Source organism: Oncorhynchus gorbuscha, linkage group LG04, assembly GCF_021184085.1.
Source record: "Oncorhynchus gorbuscha isolate QuinsamMale2020 ecotype Even-year linkage group LG04, OgorEven_v1.0, whole genome shotgun sequence".
Lineage (NCBI taxonomy): Eukaryota > Metazoa > Chordata > Actinopteri > Salmoniformes > Salmonidae > Oncorhynchus > Oncorhynchus gorbuscha.
Genome location: NC_060176.1, coordinates 37,837,812 through 37,857,600, shown reverse-complemented (window position 1 = coordinate 37,857,600; position 19,789 = coordinate 37,837,812). Strand labels below are relative to the sequence as shown.

At 42.9% G+C, this 19,789-nt stretch overlaps 1 protein-coding gene across 1 annotated transcript in view; it reads left to right on the top strand.

Moving 5' to 3' along the window:
* Positions 1–19,789, top strand: part of LOC124034038 (serine/arginine repetitive matrix protein 4-like) — an 87,093-nt gene that overhangs the window by 55,800 nt on the left and 11,504 nt on the right. Inside the window, exons 2-3 of the mRNA XM_046346727.1 lie at positions 12,799–12,945; positions 19,628–19,720. Of these exons, the coding sequence (XP_046202683.1) occupies positions 12,799–12,945; positions 19,628–19,720 (240 nt within the window). The remainder of the gene's footprint in view (positions 1–12,798; positions 12,946–19,627; positions 19,721–19,789) is intronic.

Here is a 19,789-nt window from a genome sequence, read left to right as displayed (position 1 = left end):
GTTGCCTCGGGAAGGCACTTGACCGTAGCAGACTCAGACACCTGCTCACCACGCAGCATCTGAGGGAAACACGACACGACAGGGCGATACAAAGACACAGCACGGTGAACAATATACAAGGATCCGACAGGACAGAAACGGAAAACAAGGGGAGAAATAGGGACTCTAATCAGGGGAAAAGATAGGGAACAGGTGTGGAAAGACTAAATGATTGATTAGGGGAATAGGAACAGCTGGGAGCAGGAACGGAACGATAGAGAGAAGAGAGAGAGGGAGGGAGAGAGAAAAAAGGGAACGAACCTAAAAAGACCAGCAGGGGGAAAACGAACAGAAGGAAAAGCAAAATGACAAGACAATATAAGACAAAACATGACAATTGGGTCTTTTTTTCGATTAAATCGGTCCATATATACCCTAGATATCGATCTATGAAGACTGTGTGATCAAGGAAAAAAACAGCGTTTTAAAACGCAATTAAATTTTTAAAAATTAAAAAAGTCGATGATAAACTTTCACAACACTTCGAAATACTTTTGTAATGCAACTTTAGGTATTAGTAAACGTTAATAATCTATCAAATTGATCACGGGGCGATGTGTATTCAATAGCTCCACGTCTTGAAATCATGTCCGGATATTTCTCATCCAAAACATCCTGTCAGAGACCGGAAGAAATGGGCTCTCTCTTACTCGTTTGACCAAGAAACAAAGCCCAGGCAATTGACAAGACTGGCGACATCGTGTTGAAGCTGTAGGAATTGCAATCTAAGCCCCATGTAATTTGGTTTCCATTCAACAATACATGCAAGTGGCGCATTGATATATTTTCCAGTTTTCAGTGATCAGATTTTCTTGCGCTTTTCGATGAAACGCACATTCTGTTATAGTCACAGCCGTGATTTAACCAGTTTTCGAAACGTCAGAGTGTTTTCTATCCACACATACTAATCATATGCATATACTATATTCCTGGCATGAGTAGCAGGACGCTGAAATGTTGCGTGATTTTTAACAGAATGTTCGAAAAAGTAGGGGGTAAGCTTAACAGGTTTTAATGGACACCAGAACATTGTAATCTACATTTTTTTAAACTTTTGTATTTGACTTACTTACTGTACATTGTTGTAGGTTATGTTCAAGTTCAGTGAATGTGCACGTGTGAAGTTTTTTGATACTTTTGATATGCTTGATGCTGGAAATGTAAAGATACTAACTGAACATTTGAGCTAACTCTGTATCTCTCATTCTCCTTTCAAAAAGTGTAGGCTAATAGTTTTGTGTCTAGCCGTGTACATTTTTATGAGATATGATTGGTGGGCTATGGGTTTTTGGGGGCTATGGGTGAGGGTGCATAGCATACCTTGAAAACTCAGTGTTCAGATATGCTACTTGTTGGTCAGCCCCAAATGTTTGTATTATGTAATGTGGATAACTTTCTTCCCCAATGAACATAGTGGCCAAATGTATAACTAGTTTGGTACCCGTTACATCAACAAATAGAGGTTAGCCTACAAAATTAGCGGTCTGGTGGTTTGCGTGAACAGGGTGGCCTGGGATGGAGTCAAATTCCCGGCCTGAATTATTGTTTCAGTCCGCCCCTGGTCATGGCTCACATCAACACCATTATCCCAGAAACTCTAGACCCACTATAATTTTTATACCGCCCCAACAGATCCACAGATCTCCACACTGCCCTTTCCCACCTGGACAAAAGGAACACCTATGTGAGAATGATATTCATTGACGACAACTCAGCATTCAAAACCATAGTGCCCTAAAAGCTCATCAATAAGCTAAGGACCCTGGGACTAAACAACTCCCTCTGCAACTGGATCCTGGACTTCCTGACGGACCACCCCAACGTGGCCCAACAACCCATTCGCGTACTCCCAGTTCACTCATGACTGCACGGCCATTCAAGGCTCCAACACCATCATTAAGTTTGCCGATGACACAACAGTGGTAGGCCTGATCACCGACAACGATGAGACAGCCTATAGGGACGAGGTCAGAGACCTGGCAGTGTGGTACTGTTACGGTTTTCTTTCTGGGAAGTAGAGGCAGACCAAAATGCAGCGTGGTTATGGTTGAACATCTTTAATAAAGATGATAACGTGAACAATATACAAAACGTGGAAAAACCAAAACAGTCCTAACTGGTGCAAAACACAGAGACAGGAAACAATCACCCACAAAATACCCAAAGAATATGGCTGCCTAAATATGGTTCCCAATCAGAGACAACGATAAACACCTGCCTCCGATTGAGAACCACTCTTGGCAACCATAGACTTACCTAGAATACTACACTGAACACAACCCCATCAATCTACAAAACCCCTAGACAAGACAAACACATAATCACCCATGTCACACCCTGGCCTAACCAAAATAATAAAGAAAACACAGAATACTAAGGCCAGGGCGTGACAGGTACCAGGACAACAACCTCTCCCTCAACGTGATCACAACAAAGGAGATGATTGTGGACTACAGGAAAAGGAGGACTGAGCACACCCCCATTCTCATCGACGGGGCTGTAGTGGAACAGGATGAGAGCTTCAAGTTAATTGGTGTCCACATCATCAACAAACTAACATGGTCCAAGTACACCAAGACAGTCGTGAAGAGTGTACGACAAAACCTATTTCCCCTCAGGAGACTGAAAAGATTTGTCATGGGTCCTCAGATCCTCAAAAGGTTCTACAGCTGCACCATCGACCATCCACCAGCCTCCGACCTCAAGGCACTACAGAGGGTATTGAGTACGGCCCAATACTAATACAATTTGATTTGATTTGATGCTGCTCTATTTGTGAGTACACTGGCTTGGTCTCATCCATATGCAAAATCTAGTACCACCACAGTCCACTTAAATGGCTTGCTTGTTTGCGATGACAAGCAGGTGTATAAGCGTATGTACCTGCATGTTTAATAATGAGTGTGGGTCATGGATAGGTGTGGGTGGGTTTGTGTATTGAGAGGGAGCCTCCACCTACTGTTGTGTGTTGACCGCGAGTGGAGTGACCTCTGTAATCATCGTTGCAGCTCTCCTCCTCTGCTTTCATTAGACACTGACCTAATAGCACCACAGTGGGTACTTACCTCTTCTTCACAAATATGAGCCACTGCATGCTGCAAAAAAAGAACAAATATGTGAGGGTTGACACAGAGAACACATGGAGACACAGTACAGGGTCGGGTTCAATTCCATTTCAATTCCAGTAAATTCAGGAAGTAAACCAAATTCCAATTCCCCAATTCCAAATGTTCCTAAATGAAAAGCACTGAGGAGAATTGGAATCGGAATTTCACTGAATTGAAACCGAATTGACCCCAACCCTGATACAGTAGTATTTCACGTAGACCTATTTCCCACTACTGAGCTGAACCTGGGCTGGGCTAGCCTGGTTCTACATCCACTATAGTTAATGGAAAAATACTGGAAAAGATGTTTCGTAGTATGACGCATTTCGCAGACCAATCCAACTCTACATGAAAAGTGTACAAGTTCGTTATTGGAGTAGTGTGGTACCCCCTGGGGCAAGTGTATTCACATCATTAATCTAATTGCTATCTAGGAAAGTCTTTGGGTGATAATTAAGTTGTCCCTAGAATATGGAACTTGGACAAACAATAAGCCTTCATTTAAATAGGGTGTGCTAGTCTATCGGGTGTTTAATTGTGGTGCTAGATCATGTCTCTTACATTCCTAATTACCATGACTTTCATCGCCTATAATAATGATTATCCATTGTTCCTGCTAGCTTTGACATGGGTAATGAACAGCATATTAGCCTTGCTTAACTTCAGAGGAGTGTCTAGGGACCGAATGAATGCTCAAATCACCCACAGCAACTGGGGAAGGAAGATCCCTAAGACACACAAACACACACATTCTCTTTATTTCGACTCTGTTACCATGTCCATATTAGCATGCCAATTTGAATAAGGCAATGTATTGGGCACACAGTGCCTTCGGAAAGTATTCAGACCCCTTGACCTTTTGCAAATTTTGTTACGTTTCTAAAATGGATTAATTTTTTAAAAAACATAACGACAAAGCGAAAACAAATACCTTATTTACATAAGTATTAAGACCCTTTGCTATGGTGACTCGAAATTGAGCTCTGGTGCATCCTGTTTCCATTGATCATCCTTGAGATGTTTCTACAACTTTTATTGTAGTCCACCTGTGGTAAATTCAATTGATTTGACATGATTTGGAAAGGCACACACCTATGTATATATTATATGGTCCCACAGCTGACAGTGCATGTCGGAGCAGAGACCAAGCCATGTGGTCAAATGAAATGTTTGTGGAGCTCCATGACAGGATTGCGTCGAGGCACATATCTGGGTAAAGGTACCAAAAAATGTCTGCAGCATTTAAGGTCCTCAAGAAGACAGTGGCCTCCATCATTCATAAATGGAAGAAGTTTGGAACCACTAAGACTCTTCCTTGAGATGGCTGTCCCGACCAAACTAAGCAATCAGGGGAGAAGGGCCTTGGTCAGGGAGGTGACCAAGTACCCGATGGTCTCTCTGACAGAGCTCCAGAGTTCCTCTGTGGCAATGGGAGAACCTTCCAGAAGGACAACCATCTCTACAGCAGTTCACCAATCAGGTCTTTATGGTAGAGTGGTCAGACGGAAGCCACATGACAGCCCATTTGGAGTTCTAAAGACTCTGACATCTAAAGACTCTGACACCATGAGAAACAAGATTCTCTGGTCTGATGAAACCAAGATTGAACTATTTGGCCTAAATGCCAAGTGTCACGTCTGGAGAGACCTAGCACCATCCCTACGGTGAAGCATGGTGGGGGCAGCATGATGCTGTTGGGATGTTTTTCAGCATCAGAGACTGGGAGACTAGACAGGATCGAGGCAGAGATGAACGGAGCAAAGTACAGAGAGATCCTTGATGAAAACCTGCTCCAGAGCACTCAGGACTTCAGATTGGGGCGAGGGTTCACCTTCCAAAAAGACAACGACCCTAAGCACACAGCCAAGACAATGCAGGAGTGGCTTCGGGACAAGTCTCTGAATGTCCTTGAGTGGCCTAGCCAGAACCCGGACCCAATCGAACATCTCTGAAGAGACCTGAAAATAGCTGTGCTGCGACTCTCCCATCCAACCTGACAGAGCTTGAGAGGATCTGCAGAGAAGAATGGGAGAAACTCCCCAAATGCAGGTGAGCCAAACTGGTAGTGTGTATCGTGGAAATTCAGTACTGAGAGAGATTTGGTCATTTCTTCAAACAATCGTCTTTCGACCCCCTCCCCCCCCTTGAACCTTTACACAAATGCAGAGAACTATATACAGCTGAACCCTACACTCCTCCTGGCTATCTCGGTTACACCCACCACATCTTGTCTATGTAATGCAGTCTTTAACTCATTTGTCAGCTCAAGCCATTTCTGGTGACCATAAACCCAGATTAACTGCAGGGAACTAGAGTGGAGACCCTAAAAACACAGACACTAACAGGACAGGAATATCCTCCTATTTGATAAGTATTAATTGCTAACTATTAATATCTAACAAATCAGGTAAATAGGCTGTAATCGCTGCCAAAGGTGCTTCAACAAAGTACTGAGTAAAGGGTCTCAATACTTATGTAAATGAGATATTTCAGTTTTTTTTATTTTATGAATGTGCAAACATTTATAAAAGCCTGTTTTTGCATTGTCAGTATGGGTTATTGTGTGTAGATTGATGAGGGGGGAAAAAACAATTTCATCCATTTTAGAATAAGGCTGTAAAGTAACATAATGTGGAAAAAGTCAAAGGGTCTGAATCATTTCCGAAAGCACTGTAAGTAATTCTACTGTAAGTGGTATGCTAGGTGGTATGTACTCTATATTTGAACATATCCCTCCCAAGTCCCTTTTTCCCCCATCTCCACTGTGGTTTCAGGGTAATCGTACATGGACAGTGGGCTTCTTTATCTGAGTTTCCATTACTGACTCAGACAGAGTGATTTGTTTACGAGACCACTGTACCAAGGCTCCCCCAAAGTCAATGATCATTCATTGATAAAGTGAATGTCACTAATCATTCTCAGACCATCATTTTGTATGCAGGATGGGTTCCTGTCACACCATGTTTGTTTTCTGTGCCTAAATCGACTGTTTAACCTACATGTACTATGTCAATGTCAATGAGGAGAACCATAATCCAAATGTTGACATCTCCTTTGACTTGCCCTCTCCCTGAACGGCTGTGGTTGTGCTGTTAAATTTATTGATCCACCATCTTGTTTTTCCTGTTTTCCCTTCCTGTTTGAGGCTAGATGTATCGATCCTTCCTGGCATCTCCTCTATTAAAGCTCTATTAGACACGCACGGGTCTTCTTGGCAATGGCAGTATGTCCCTGTAGATGTGCACTGAAACTAAAACAAAAACTTTAATAAACTTTCATTTATATGGTAATTTGGGTATAGTCAACAGTAAAATAATCTGAAACATTTTACTGCAGCATACTGTAAATGATGGCGCCCTGTGGGAAATATTGTGCATGGGGAAAGAATTGCCTTATTTGGAATGGTACTGTAATTCAACCCTGAAGAATACAGTACCGTACCACATCTTTGGTGCACCAAAAACCTTGTGACCACTAGTGGGTGCATGGTATTGTTGTTTCTGGTGCATCAAAACATTTTGAGGTGTGCCTTGCTATTGCTATTGCTATATTTGTTGCACCTGTGAGTAAGAATGCTGTACCAATTTAACTTCTATGTGGTTTTAGTGCCCCATCAAAATAAAATGTATGGGGGAAAGACTGGAATTGCAGCAAGTCTTAAACCTTGGTTAAGCATTTTGCCATGTCCTTTTAATCTGTTTTGCCCTGTAGAAGCTGCTAGTTTGGAAACCATTGTTAAGGCCTAATTAATATGCTGTAATCTGCAAACACTTTACCTGGCAGCCAACCTGCCTGCTTGCATCAATCCCTTGTAAATTACAGTAAAATATTGTGAAGTACAAACCCCTCCCACTCAAAGAATTGAATTAATTAATTCATTCATACCAACTATGGTAGCGTTTACTTTTCTACTGTATAATACAGTACATTTTATGGTATTGTACTGTGTGCCATTACTGAAATATTAAATACAGAATTTTACTTGCCACTCAGCTGCCTGTAAGTTACTGTCAAATTCACACACCTTAACAGCGCGCGCGCGTGTGTGTGTGTGTGTGTGTGTGTGTGTGTGTGTGTGTGTGTGTGTGTGTGTGTGTGTGTGTGTGTGTGTGTGTGTGTGTGTGTGTGTGTGTGTGTGTGTGTGTGTGTGTGTGTGTGTGTGTGTGTGTGTGTGTGTGTGCATCCCCGTGTGCACATGGCTCGCATGGCAGCCAAAATGACCCACATCTTGCGAAACAGAACGCACATCCCTTCACAGTGACCATGAGAAGTGGATGAGAAGGACTGAATGGAATCTTACATCCACGATTCATCTCGGCACACCATACCGGCCTACAAAAGAAACATACACAGTACTCACAAAGCTTGGGGGGCATAAAATGCTGTAAGTCATACTGTACTTGGAAGAATGTATCCAGTCACAGCAGGGCATCAGTAGTGGAAGGGAGGGAATTTGGAAAGTAATGCTGGTCTAGATTCAGAATCCCTCTTTGTTACATCCTTGTGGAGGCTCCATTCAAAACTCCGCTCCACGCTGCTCCCATCTACCATCTCTCCCGAGACATTCTGCCATCAAATCACAAGCAAATCGTCTGCCCTTTTTCCCTTCACTTTTTGTGTTAACACTCCATTTGGAAGTGTCTGTGCAGAGGGAAGGAAAGAGAGAAATAGACACACGCCGATGCAGGAGGCAATTATGTCAGCTTTTCAGCTTTTCTTCTTGCAGAGTGGCGTACAAATCTGATTTACTATTTCCTTATAGATTTTTTTTCACACCGTCATTAGAGGTACTGTGTGTGTGTGTGTGTGTGTGTGTGTGTGTGTGTGTGTGTGTGTGTGTGTGTGTGTGTGTGTGTGTGTGTGTGTGTGTGTGTGTGTGTGTGTGTGTGTGTGTGTGTGTGTGTGTGTGTGTGTGTGTGTGTGTGTGTGTGTGTGTGTGTGTGTGTGTGTGTGTGTCTATGCATGCATGCACAAGAGTGTGTCAGCCTGGCCTCAGAGCCATACGAAACATAATTTACGTATTTCTGAGCAACTCCATGATGGATGATACGTACTAATGGTCTAGTTACTTTAGACAGAAACGAAAGTAGGGAGGTTGGTCGGGAAGGATGGGTGTGCGTAATCCGCGACCGTCTAGCAAAGGTTGCGTGTTTGAGTCGGGGACATTTTAGCAAACCTAACCCTTATTCTAAACTTAACAGTTCACCTAACCTGCCACATAAATTCACCTAACCTTTGTCGTTTTAGTTCTTCTAAGCTTCAACATAAATTATCCTAACCTTTGTCATTAGTTCCCCTAACCACAGATGTAAATTCTCCCCGTAATTCTCCTTTGTTATTATGGCGCAAAAGCAACCTTGTCTCAGACAAAGACATATAATACTATACATCCCCAGGATGTATGATAAAATACTTCTTCCAATTCGTATTGCACGACCGGGTAAGACGTATGACACTATATGCCCTTTAAAACATATGATATTGCACTCGCATATGATATTGCACATTCGCGATTCCATTCATAATATAACATAACGAAATATATCATACTAAATGGAGTGTCATAGATTTATTTAGAAAGATACCCTGTAATAGATGGTTCATTTCTGTACTCAGACACAATAATGCATTAACGGGCATGTAAGAATGCACGCACACACGCCATCCCCCGAAGCATACCCCTTCATACACACTCTTTAGCTCTCTCTCTCTCTGACCGTGGGGAGTTTGCTGAGGTGAAAGTAATGCCCCCTTTAAGCTCCTCCCTCCTGTTTGTAATGTAGATTCTGCTCCATCTGTTGTTGCTTCCCCCCTCTTCCACATGATACACCACAATAACAGCAGTACTACATAACAACGCAACAGAGCACCGGGGCCTGTGCCACTGTTCCAGGAAGCATGAGTCACTCTGATAAAGACAACAACAAAGCTGAGCCACAGTCACAGCCTGGTTATACCCCTTCTATAAGTGTTCCACAACAGCAGAGATTGCATATGATTATGTAGAATATCATTAGAGTATGTCATTAGTATGATAGGATGACTGTGTTCATCTTTATTTGGGAATGTATATTTAGGATATTCAATTTGACACCATTTTTGTTGCTGGGAATTTTCCGGCACAGCAGTAGTGTACTCAAGGTTTAAATTGGCCTCTAAAGTTTGTCATTTCCATTGAAAATGTCAGACTTGATTTGCACAAACGAAGAATGGATCAACCCCTACCAAAGATGTCCTTTTGACCTTTGCCTGTCCGGACCCTTTACCCGCCCGCCTGACCAATGCCTGTCTCTGCCCCTGAGACTGCCTGCTGTCCGGTATCTTTGCTCCATCTCTAGATTACCGACCTCTGCCTGACTTGAGCCCACCTGTACCTTGGGCTCTGCTCTGGATTATCGACCCCTGCCTGCCTTGACCTGTCGTTTGCCTGCCCCTGTGGTTACAATGAACATTGTTACTTCACACAGTCTGCACTTGGGTCTTACCTTCATTCCTGATATTTCCTTTTGCTGCAGGATTCTTTTCCTGCTGTAGCAAACTGGCTCAAATTAAGAATACAGAATATCATTAGAGTATATCATTAGTGTGATAGGATGTCAAGCAGAAAAGGATGATTGTGTTCATCTTTATTTGGGAAAACGAATGTCTCGAGGGAATGTATGACCCAAAACTGCCATACCTTTGTAATACCATCTCTGCCAGGGTATTCTGTCTAATTATGAAGGTGGGTCATGTTGGATATCTACATAATAAAGAAAATGTATAGTTCTTCATGGCATAGGAACCTTTTTATTGTTCCTTACATCCCTATTTAACCCCTAAACAGTTTTCACCTTTTTACAGGTTTTGACCGACTCCTGTCCAACGTATAACTCCTCTTACAGATATTGGATCTTAATTTGACCCCATTTTGCCGCAGAAGAAAAATAATCCTGCAGCAGGGAGGATTTGACGATATATTTTTTAAACGGATCATTCCTACTCTGGCCCCCCAATGGTGGAACAAACTCCCTCACGACGCCAGGACAGCGGAGTCAATCACCACCTTCCGGAGACACCTGAAACCCCACCTCTTTAAGGAATACCTAGGATAGGATAAGTAATCCCCCCCCTTTAAGATTAGGATGCACTATTGTAAAGTGACTGTTCCACTCGATGTCATAAGGTGAATGCACCAATTTGTAAGTCGCTCTGGATAAGAGCGTCTGCTAAATGACTTAAATGTAAATGTAAATGTAAAAGTGTTTTGATAGTGTACAAAACCTTAGGAACACTTTCCTAATATTGAGTTGCACCCCGTTTAACCCTCAGAACAGCCTCAATTCGTCGGGGCATGGACTCTACAAGGTGTCATAAGTGTTCCACAGGGATGCTGGCCCATGTTGAAGTCAATACTTCCCCCAGTTGTCTGGATGTCCTTTAGGTGATGGACCATTCTTGATATACACAGGCTTTGCAGCAACGTTGCAGTTCTTGACACACTCAAACCCGTGTGCCTGGCACCTACTACCATACCCTGTTCAAAGGCACTTAAATCTTTTGTTTTGCCCATTCACCCTCTGAATGCACACATACACAATCCTTGTCTCAATTCTCTCAAGGCATAAAAATGATTCTTTAACCTGTCTCCATGACATCAATAAGGGATTATAGCTTTCATCTGGATTCACCTGATCAGTCTACAGTATATCATGAACAGAACAAGTGTTCCTAATGTTTTATAGACTCTGTTTAGAGCCCGGCCAGCTCTAGGAAGTGTCTTGGTGGTGCCAGACATCTTCCATTTAAGAATTATGGGGGCCACTGTGTTCAACGCTGCATAAATGTTTGGTACTGTACCCTTCCCCAGATCTGTGCCTCCACATAGTCCTGTCTCTCAGAGCTCTACATAATTCCTCTTCAAATACAAGACAATTCTGGAAAGATATTCCATCACAGCGCCTTCGTAATAAAAACTGGTCCATGACGTCAATACCAATAGCAATCTAGAGAATAAATAGGGCCTACTTTTTCTACTAACAGAATAAAAAATAAATGAATCATCATCTAGTTTGTATTGAAATATTCATTCAGCCTCAGTCTCCTTCCCTTGATTCCTTGATCATATTAATCACCCAACCCAGCAAGCGTCAGCTGTCTTCATTTCACCCATCACCTTTAAAACTCACCACCGTGATGGAGACAGCCTGCACTTTTACATTAGTAGTTTGACACTACAAGACGTACAGACGGTGTGCGTGCCTACGTGTGTGTACGTGTACACTCGCTCACTGTAATTGCTTGTGAGTGTGTGTGTGTTTTTTTTTCCTGTGTGTGTGTGTGTGTGTGGCCCTCAGTCTATAACACCGAGGTGGGAGAGAGAGAAAGCAGAAAGCTCTGAGCGGAGGGAGAGGCAATCAAGTCTTAATCTCAGCTCCTGATTATCTTCTCATTACAATCAAACAGAGACGCTCGAAAGGAGGAAGATGTATAATTACGCTTCAATCTCCCATGACTAAAACACAGTATGGTAATAAGGAAAGGGCACAGAGAAGTCTGTGTCTCAAATGTCACCCTATTCCCTATATAGTGTGGTACTTCTGACCAGAGCCCTATGGGAAAGTAGTGTACTATTATCTGTACAGTCATATTACATAGGTTTGATATTGTGATGAAGCCAAGACTGTAGGAGTCAATGCAACAACAAAAAAGGCTAAATCATTTTCATGTGATTTTAATACAAAATTGCATAGGAAACGGTACAGTAGCTTTGTGTCCAAATCATGATCGTCCATAGTTAAGTGCATAGTTAAATGGAAATGCATGTAGTGGAATGCTGTTATATTCATTCATTACTGGTGTCATTTCCATAACACTGTTTCCATTCTACATGTTGGGAGAATGAAGTGGTAAATCTGTGAGTAATAGAGCATAGTAATATAGCACGGTGATAGAATGTGATTGAATTGTTTGATCTTTTGGGTCTGATAGTTGCTACTATGCAATGAGTATAAGCGGTAGTTTCTTCATCCCTTATGGAAGGACAAACTCAAGGTGCTCTGCCTCTGCCTGTGCTTAGCTGTTCAACTGTTCCACTTGCCAAAGCCTCCCCATTGCTACGCCTGCCAACCTCGAGACCTCGAGATGCAGAAAATAATTTCAGAGGATGTCAGGTCAACTGAAGCATGTAAATAACTGCATTTCAACTGACAGCTCATTTGAATGGAGAATAGCTGGCCTCTAGCTGGCCTCCAGGAGCTGTAAGAGCATTACTTTTGACCAAGGCCCATGGGGCTCTGGTCAAAAGTAGTGCACTATATAGGGAATAGGGTGCCATTTAGTACGCAGCCAGGGTCTGGATGGGAAAAATAGAGGGAAAAAAACATCCTGTGGAGTGACAAAGGAGGAGAAATAAAATAGGCCCTAGTGATGCATCAAACGGTATAATGAAAACAGCTAACAGCTCGTATTCTGAGAATATTTCAAATGGAATGTGTTCCAGAGAGTCACGTGCAGGAGAGAGAGAGAGAGAGAGAGAGAGGAAGAGAGAGAGAGAGAGAGAGAGAGAGAGAGAGAGAGAGAGAGAGAGAGAGAGAGAGAGAGAGAGAGAGAGAGAGAGAGAGGGAAAATAAAAAACTAAATCCATTCTTAATTTTTATCTATCAATCCACAGCATGGAGACAACAGCCTGCCAGCCACTCAAAGCCGATGAGAGAAAAGGGGAGGTCGCGGACACCAAGGTGGACACAACCACAGACAGAAATGGATGCATTAGAGACATAGGACGACACAAACATAGCAGCTATCATCGGACGCGGTGGTGAGTGCCTCTCTGTCTTGCAGTCACAGCTCCACCAAATAAATGACTGGATTGTACAAGCATTGCTTCAGCATAGCTTGTATGGGGGCTCAATTTCAATTTGGGATTGGGGGTGATCAATTTAAATTTTAAGCACTTGCCACTTCTATTTAAGCATTTCAAATGGTGAAGAAGGGAAGTCTTTGAAGGTGAACGGTCTTTGTAGATGATAAGGAGGTTTGAGAATTAAACATTTGCCTTCCACTTTTTACACTATTATCCAGCTTTCTTTTGAACAGCCTTGTTTGTGATCAAGTGTTGCATGGGGGATAAAGCTACAAATATCCAGAATACACCTTGGGGGATTCTCTCCCTTTCTACGTCCCAAAGGGCATGCTATTCCTTAAATTTTGCACTACTTTTGACCAAAAGAAGTGTATTATATAGGGAATGAGGTTTGATTTGGGACACAGACCCAGTCTCGCTCTGAAGACAGAGGTAATCTCAGCTTCCTGGTGTGTCGTGCTGAGAGGGACGTAAACATTGTTATCAGCCCCAGCACAGTGCAAAACACAAAGGTGTTGTGAAATATTTTGAGTACAGTGACAGTCGATTCTCCCCTCTCATGGACACCCCCTACACTCCCTACCCTCTCTACCCGCCACCATCCAACCCACTAGTTTCCTTTACTCCACGCCTCAAGAATAGTCTGTACCTCCAAAATGGCACCCCTATTCACAATAGTGCCTTACTTTTGACCCAGAGCCCAATGGGCCCTATTCAAAAGTGGTGAACTAAATAGGGCAGGGATAATTAATTAGATTCAGCCACGGGACAATTATTTTGTTATGCGGATGCTCATGGGGCCGGAACATAATAACAAATCATTTGTAGACTGCAAATTGACCACAAGAAGCCCTAACAGATATAATATTTGACTAAAACATAATAATTTCAAACCTTGATAAGGTTTGTATACGATCACACATATGTATTTTTATTATGTGTTGCTTACATTTGGCCCGTGGGACGGCAGTTGGAGAAACCTGATATAGGGAATAGGGTCCCATTTGGGAAGCAGACAGAATCCTTTGCTATGTCATTTTAAGGTGAGAAAATCTATTTTGTCAGATATTTTAAAGCTGGAATAAGTCTTCAGACACCTTCAAAGCCGGTGTGGTAATACAGCCGGAGGCGGTAGTTGATATGTAAAACACGGGAGAAGACATCTTAAGTGTTACCGGGATCATAAGCAGTGGAAATCATAGACTGGCTCGTTGAACTTTAAAGAACAGCTGCAGCTGCACTTTGGTTTAAAGCTTAGCATAAAGAGAAAGAGCAGTCTCTGATGTGCTTCTGACGATTGTGATCACGCCTTTTACACAAGAGAAGAGTATGAATAAAAGCACTTTGTAGGGCTGTGCTTAAGAACTTGACGTTAAAAAGAGCAAACTGTGTTTTGCATAATAACTATGGCCAGGAGTTTGTCCTGGTCAGGAGGACAAACTCCTGGCCCTAGTAACAGCTAATAAAAAGCCTTGGCCTTTAGCTATCCCTGCTTCTGTATTGAGTGTTTTTCATTGGGCAACCAATATCATGGCTGTGCATCAATAGCTGACAGCTAGAAGTAACACACGGGCAGTCCCAATTCACTTCCTACCCCTTCCCTTTGGCCCTAACCTTACAATTTTGCCCATCTGAAGGGTCTGGATAGGTATAAGCAGTGTAGTGATGGTGCATTCACCATATTGCTTCCACATTACAGATTTGCATTTAAGGGAAGGGCCCAGGGGAAAGGCTAGAGGAGGGAATCTGGACCAGTTGTAAACCACACCAGTAGTCTGGATAGGTATAAACAGTGTAGTTGTCGACCTCTCACCACATTGCTTCCCGGGAATAGGGAGCGACTATAAACCTTGCCCTGGCTGTGTGCATCAGTATCTGACAGCTAGAAGTAATGGCCTCCATCAAAGGCCTGTTTATCCCGACTATGCCCTGAAGGTCAAAGCGCTGAGGAGAAAGGACAGAAGCTAAAACCAACCCTGACACCACAATCATTAGAGTCCCACCCCACCAGCAAACATCACACAGCGGGGAGCAGGGGTAGCCAGGGAACATGCAGGAAATAGACAGAGCTACGACGGCAAAACTGCTGACTGACATCGACCAACTTACCTCCGAAGAATCTGTTGTAACAGTGACAGTCTGTGGAAATGAGCTCTGACTGCTGTTATTTCTGTAGATGACTAGCTAGCTGCTAATGATATACATATAGCTAGCTACAGTTGAAGTTGGAAGTTTACATACACTTAGGTTGGAGTCACTAAAACTTGTTTTTTAACCACTCCACAAATTTCTTGTTAACAAACTATAGTTTTGGGTAGTCAGTTAGGATATCTACTTTGTGCATGACACAAGTAATTTTTCCAACAATTGATTACAGACAGATTATTTCACTTAGAATTCACAATTCCAGTGGGTCGGAAGTTTACCAAGTTGACTATGCCTTTAAGCAGCTTGAAAAATTCCAGAAAAGGATGTCATGGCTTTAGAAGCTTCTGATAGGCTGATTGACATCATTTGAGTCAATTGGAGGTGTACCTGTGGATGTATTTCAAGGCCTACCTTCAAACTCAGTGCCTCTTTGCTTGACATCATGGGAAAATCAAAAGAAATCACCCATCAGAAAAAAAGTTGTAGACCTCCACAAGTCTGCTTCATCCTTGGGAGCCATTCCCAAATGCCTGAAGGTACCAGGTTCATCTGTACAAACAATAGTATGCAAGTATAAACACCATGGGACCACGCAGACATCATACCGCTCAGGAAGGAGACGCGTTCTGTCTCCTAGAGATCATCGTACTTTGGTGCGAAAAGTGCAAATAAATCCCAGAACAACAGCAAAGGACCTTGTGAAGATGCTGGGGGAAACAGGTACAAAAGTATCTATATCCACAGTAAAACGAGTACTATATCGACATAACTTGAACGGCCGCTCAGCAAGGAAGAAGTCACTACTCCAAAACTGCCATAAAAAAGCCAGACTACGGTTTTCAACTACACATGGGGACAAAGATCGTAATTTTGGAGAAATGTCCTCTGGTCTGATGAAACAAAAATAGAGCTGTTTGGCCATAATGACCATTGTTATGTTTGGAGGAAAAAGGGGGAACACCATCCCAACCGTGAAGCATGGGGGTGGCAGCATCATGTTGCAGGGGTGCTTGCTGCAGGAGGGATTGGTGCACTTCACAAAATAGATGGCATCATGTGGCAGCAAAATTATTATATATTGAAGCAACATCTCAAGACATCAGCCAGGAAGTTAAAGCTTGGTCGCAAAGGGGTCAAATGGACAATGACCCCAAGCATACTTCCAAAGTTGTGCAAAATGGCTTAAGGACAACAAAGTCAAGGTATTGGAGTGGCCATCAGAAAGCCCTGACCTCAATCCTATAGAACATTTGTGGAAAGAGCTGAAAAAGCATGTGCGAGCAAGGAGGCCTACAAACCTGACTCAGTTACACCAGCTCTGTCAGGAGGAATGGGCCAAAATACCCCCAATTTATTATGGGAAGCTTGTGGAAGGCTACCCAAAACGTGTGACTCAAGTTAAACAATTTAAAGGAAATGCTACCAAATACTAATTGAGTGTATGTTAACTTCTGACCCACTGGGAATGTGATGAAAGAAATGAAATCTGAAATAAATCACTCTCTCTCTATTATTATTCTGACATTTCAAATAAAGTGGTGATCCTCACTGACCTAAGACAGGGAATTTTTACTAGGATTACATGTCAGGAATTGTGAAAAACTGAGTTGAAATGTATTTGGCTAAGGTGTATGTAAACTTCCGACTTCAACTGCACATTTTGATTAGCTGTTGATCCTCAAGGACGAAGTAACTATTGTTGCTTCAGTGGAAGAGAATATGAATTTTTCATCCATCTTTATTTTATTCAATCACCATATCCTCCCTCGGTGTCAAACCAGAATTTACACTTAACTACAGGTCTAGGATGAGATTATCAGCCCCAATCCTAACCTTAACCATATGGTGGATGATAATTAATTTTACTGTGGATCAGGGGTTAAGGTAAACTTTCCTCCTAATTTTTACTACTGAGCGAGATGCAAATGGTTTCTTTCTTCTGTAGGGATGGAGTTAGTGGGAGAGAAGTGTTAATGAGTAACAAAGCTTTCTCATTACCGAGACGGTACTTGGGTTCCTTCCCTATAATCAGCCCTTAATGTATTTCAGCTGCTAATGTTTAATGCTATCCAATGCAGCCTCCAACCGACATCGTTTATTATGCTCAGACAGACGGCCGCGTTTCATCTACATGTAATGGTGTGTGTGTGCGTTTGTCCGCGTATGTGTGTGTACGCGTGCACGAGTGTACTAAACGGACAGACACAGCAAGGCTAGGCATTCCCGGAGGGAAGGACGGGGAGATATTGTCTGCCCACGTACGTTGTCATCTAAGAGAAGGAACGATATAGACTGCAGTCGGTCACACACAAACACACACACACACAGACTGTGTTGTCATATGATCTAATGGGTTTTCTGCTGGAGTGGCATTTATGCCTCTATCATATCCCTCAGTTGGTCGCAGCATGTTTGGAGCCACTCAGATGCTGTTAGACTACGCATGTTTACACTATCCAGTAGGTGATGTGAAAGGGAGCTCATTTGTAAATCAACGGTGCTTTGACAAATCTGATCACACACACTTCACATATTTCACATCTATACTGAACAAAAATATAAACGCAACATGTAACAGATTCAAAGATTATATACATCTGTGTGTCACAGTAAAGGAAGGGGCGAGGATCAGAAAAACAGTAAGTATCTGGTGTGACCAGCATTTGCCTCATGCAGCACAACACATCTCCTTCACATAGAGTTGATTAGGCTGTTGATTGTGGCCTGTGGAATGTTGTCCCATTCCTATTCAATGGCTGTGCGAAGTTGCTGGATATTGGCGGGAACTGGCACAGATCCTTGTTGATAGGGTCATGCATTATCATGCTGAAACATGAGGTGATGGTGGGGGATGAATGGCATGACAATGGGCCTTAGGATCTCGTCACGGTATCTCTGTGCATTCAAATTGCCATTGATAAAATGCAATTGTGTTTGTTGTCTGTAGCGTATGCCTGCCCATACCATAACCCCACCGCCACCATGGGGCACTCTGTTTACATGGTTGACATCAGTAAACTGCTTGCCCACACAATGCCATACATGTGTTCTGTAGTTGTGCTTCTGATTGGACGTACTGACAAATTCCCTAAAGTGACATTGGAGGCGCCTTATGGTTGAGGAATTAACATTACATGATCTGGTTACAGCTCTGGTGGACATTCCTGCCGTCAGCATGCCAAATGCACATTCCCTCAAAACTTGACATCTGTGGCATTGTGTTGTGTGACAAAAGTTCAAATTTTAGAGTGGCCTTTAATTGTCCCCAGCACAAGGTGCACCTGTGTAATGATCATGCTGTTTAATTAGCTCCTTGATATGCCACACCTGTCAGGAGGATGGACTGTCTTGGAAAAGGAGAAATTCCTTTTGTGCGTATGTAATTGTGTTGGCAAATGGGCATGTATGCGTACGTGCCTGCGTCTGTGTGTGTTTGTGTGTCCGTGCCTGTGCGTGATTAACAGTGGCTCACCTGTGACTGCAGTCTCTCTCAGCTCCACCATGTTTTCCAGACATATTTACGACTCAGCGAGTCCTACATAATTTAACCAGATCATTTCCTCTCCTCCGGACACCCAGATAATGCTCATTTTCTACCTCATTATTGAAGCCAAGGCAAGGCTGCCCGAATAAATTTCAGTTAAAGGCCCTTTCCTAGGCATCTCTCTCGCTGTCTCACGCTTCTCTCTATCGCTCTCTCACAATTCCTCCCTTCTTTACCGTCTCTCCCTCTCTATGTATCTCTCACTCCCTCCCTTCCCCTCTCCCTCCCTTCTACCATCTACCTCTATCTCTACCTGAAAGGCCAATTTAAGGAGTCTGTAGTGCTTAAAAGGGCCTCGTCGCCCTGACGCATTAGCCATTTGCAGAGAGCAAATGAAGTGAACCTTTCAGGAACATTCATCCTGAGAGGCAGATGGTCTCCGACAACAGTTCCATCTTTATTGACTAATTAAAAGGCTCTGGGTGGAAAGACAATGACTAGGAGAGAGAGCGAGAGAGCGAGAGAGTGAGAGAGAGATAGAGAGGGCGAGAGAGAGAGAGAGAAATAGAGAGAGAAATAGAGAGAGAGAAAAGGAGGGAAAGGGAAAGCGAGATAAATGTATTTGAGAGAGAGCGAGAGGGGGGGTTATGCCATGCCTGTAAGGTCCTGGCAGAAATGTAAAGCTCAGAATCCATCAGGGCTAAAAAGGTACTACTCCCTAACTTAATTGATTGCTTTGGGCTCTGGAAGTTGTCAAGTTGTAATACCCCGTTCGGCCACATGTTTTGATGTGCCACTAGTCTTGACTGCTGAGGAATGCTGTGGCTATGACTGAACTTTGTGTTTACTTATAAATCACCTTTGACATCATAATGTGCTACCAAATTAAATATTCTTGACATTCCTGGCCATGGCCATTAAAATAGTGCATTTGCAATGCTGTCATCACTAAATATTTACTATGTCAACAATCTCTGTCTCTTGTCTCTCTGTCTCCTGTTCCAGTGTGTCATTTGATGACGATCTCTCACCTTGGCCCCACGCTCCCAAAGGGAAGAAAAAGAAAAGGAAATCGGAGAGAAAGAGGAAGAGGAAAAGGTCCGTACATAAAAGGAACCAGCACTCTGGTGGCCCGGGGGAAGGGTCTATTGTTGTGTGTGTGTGTGT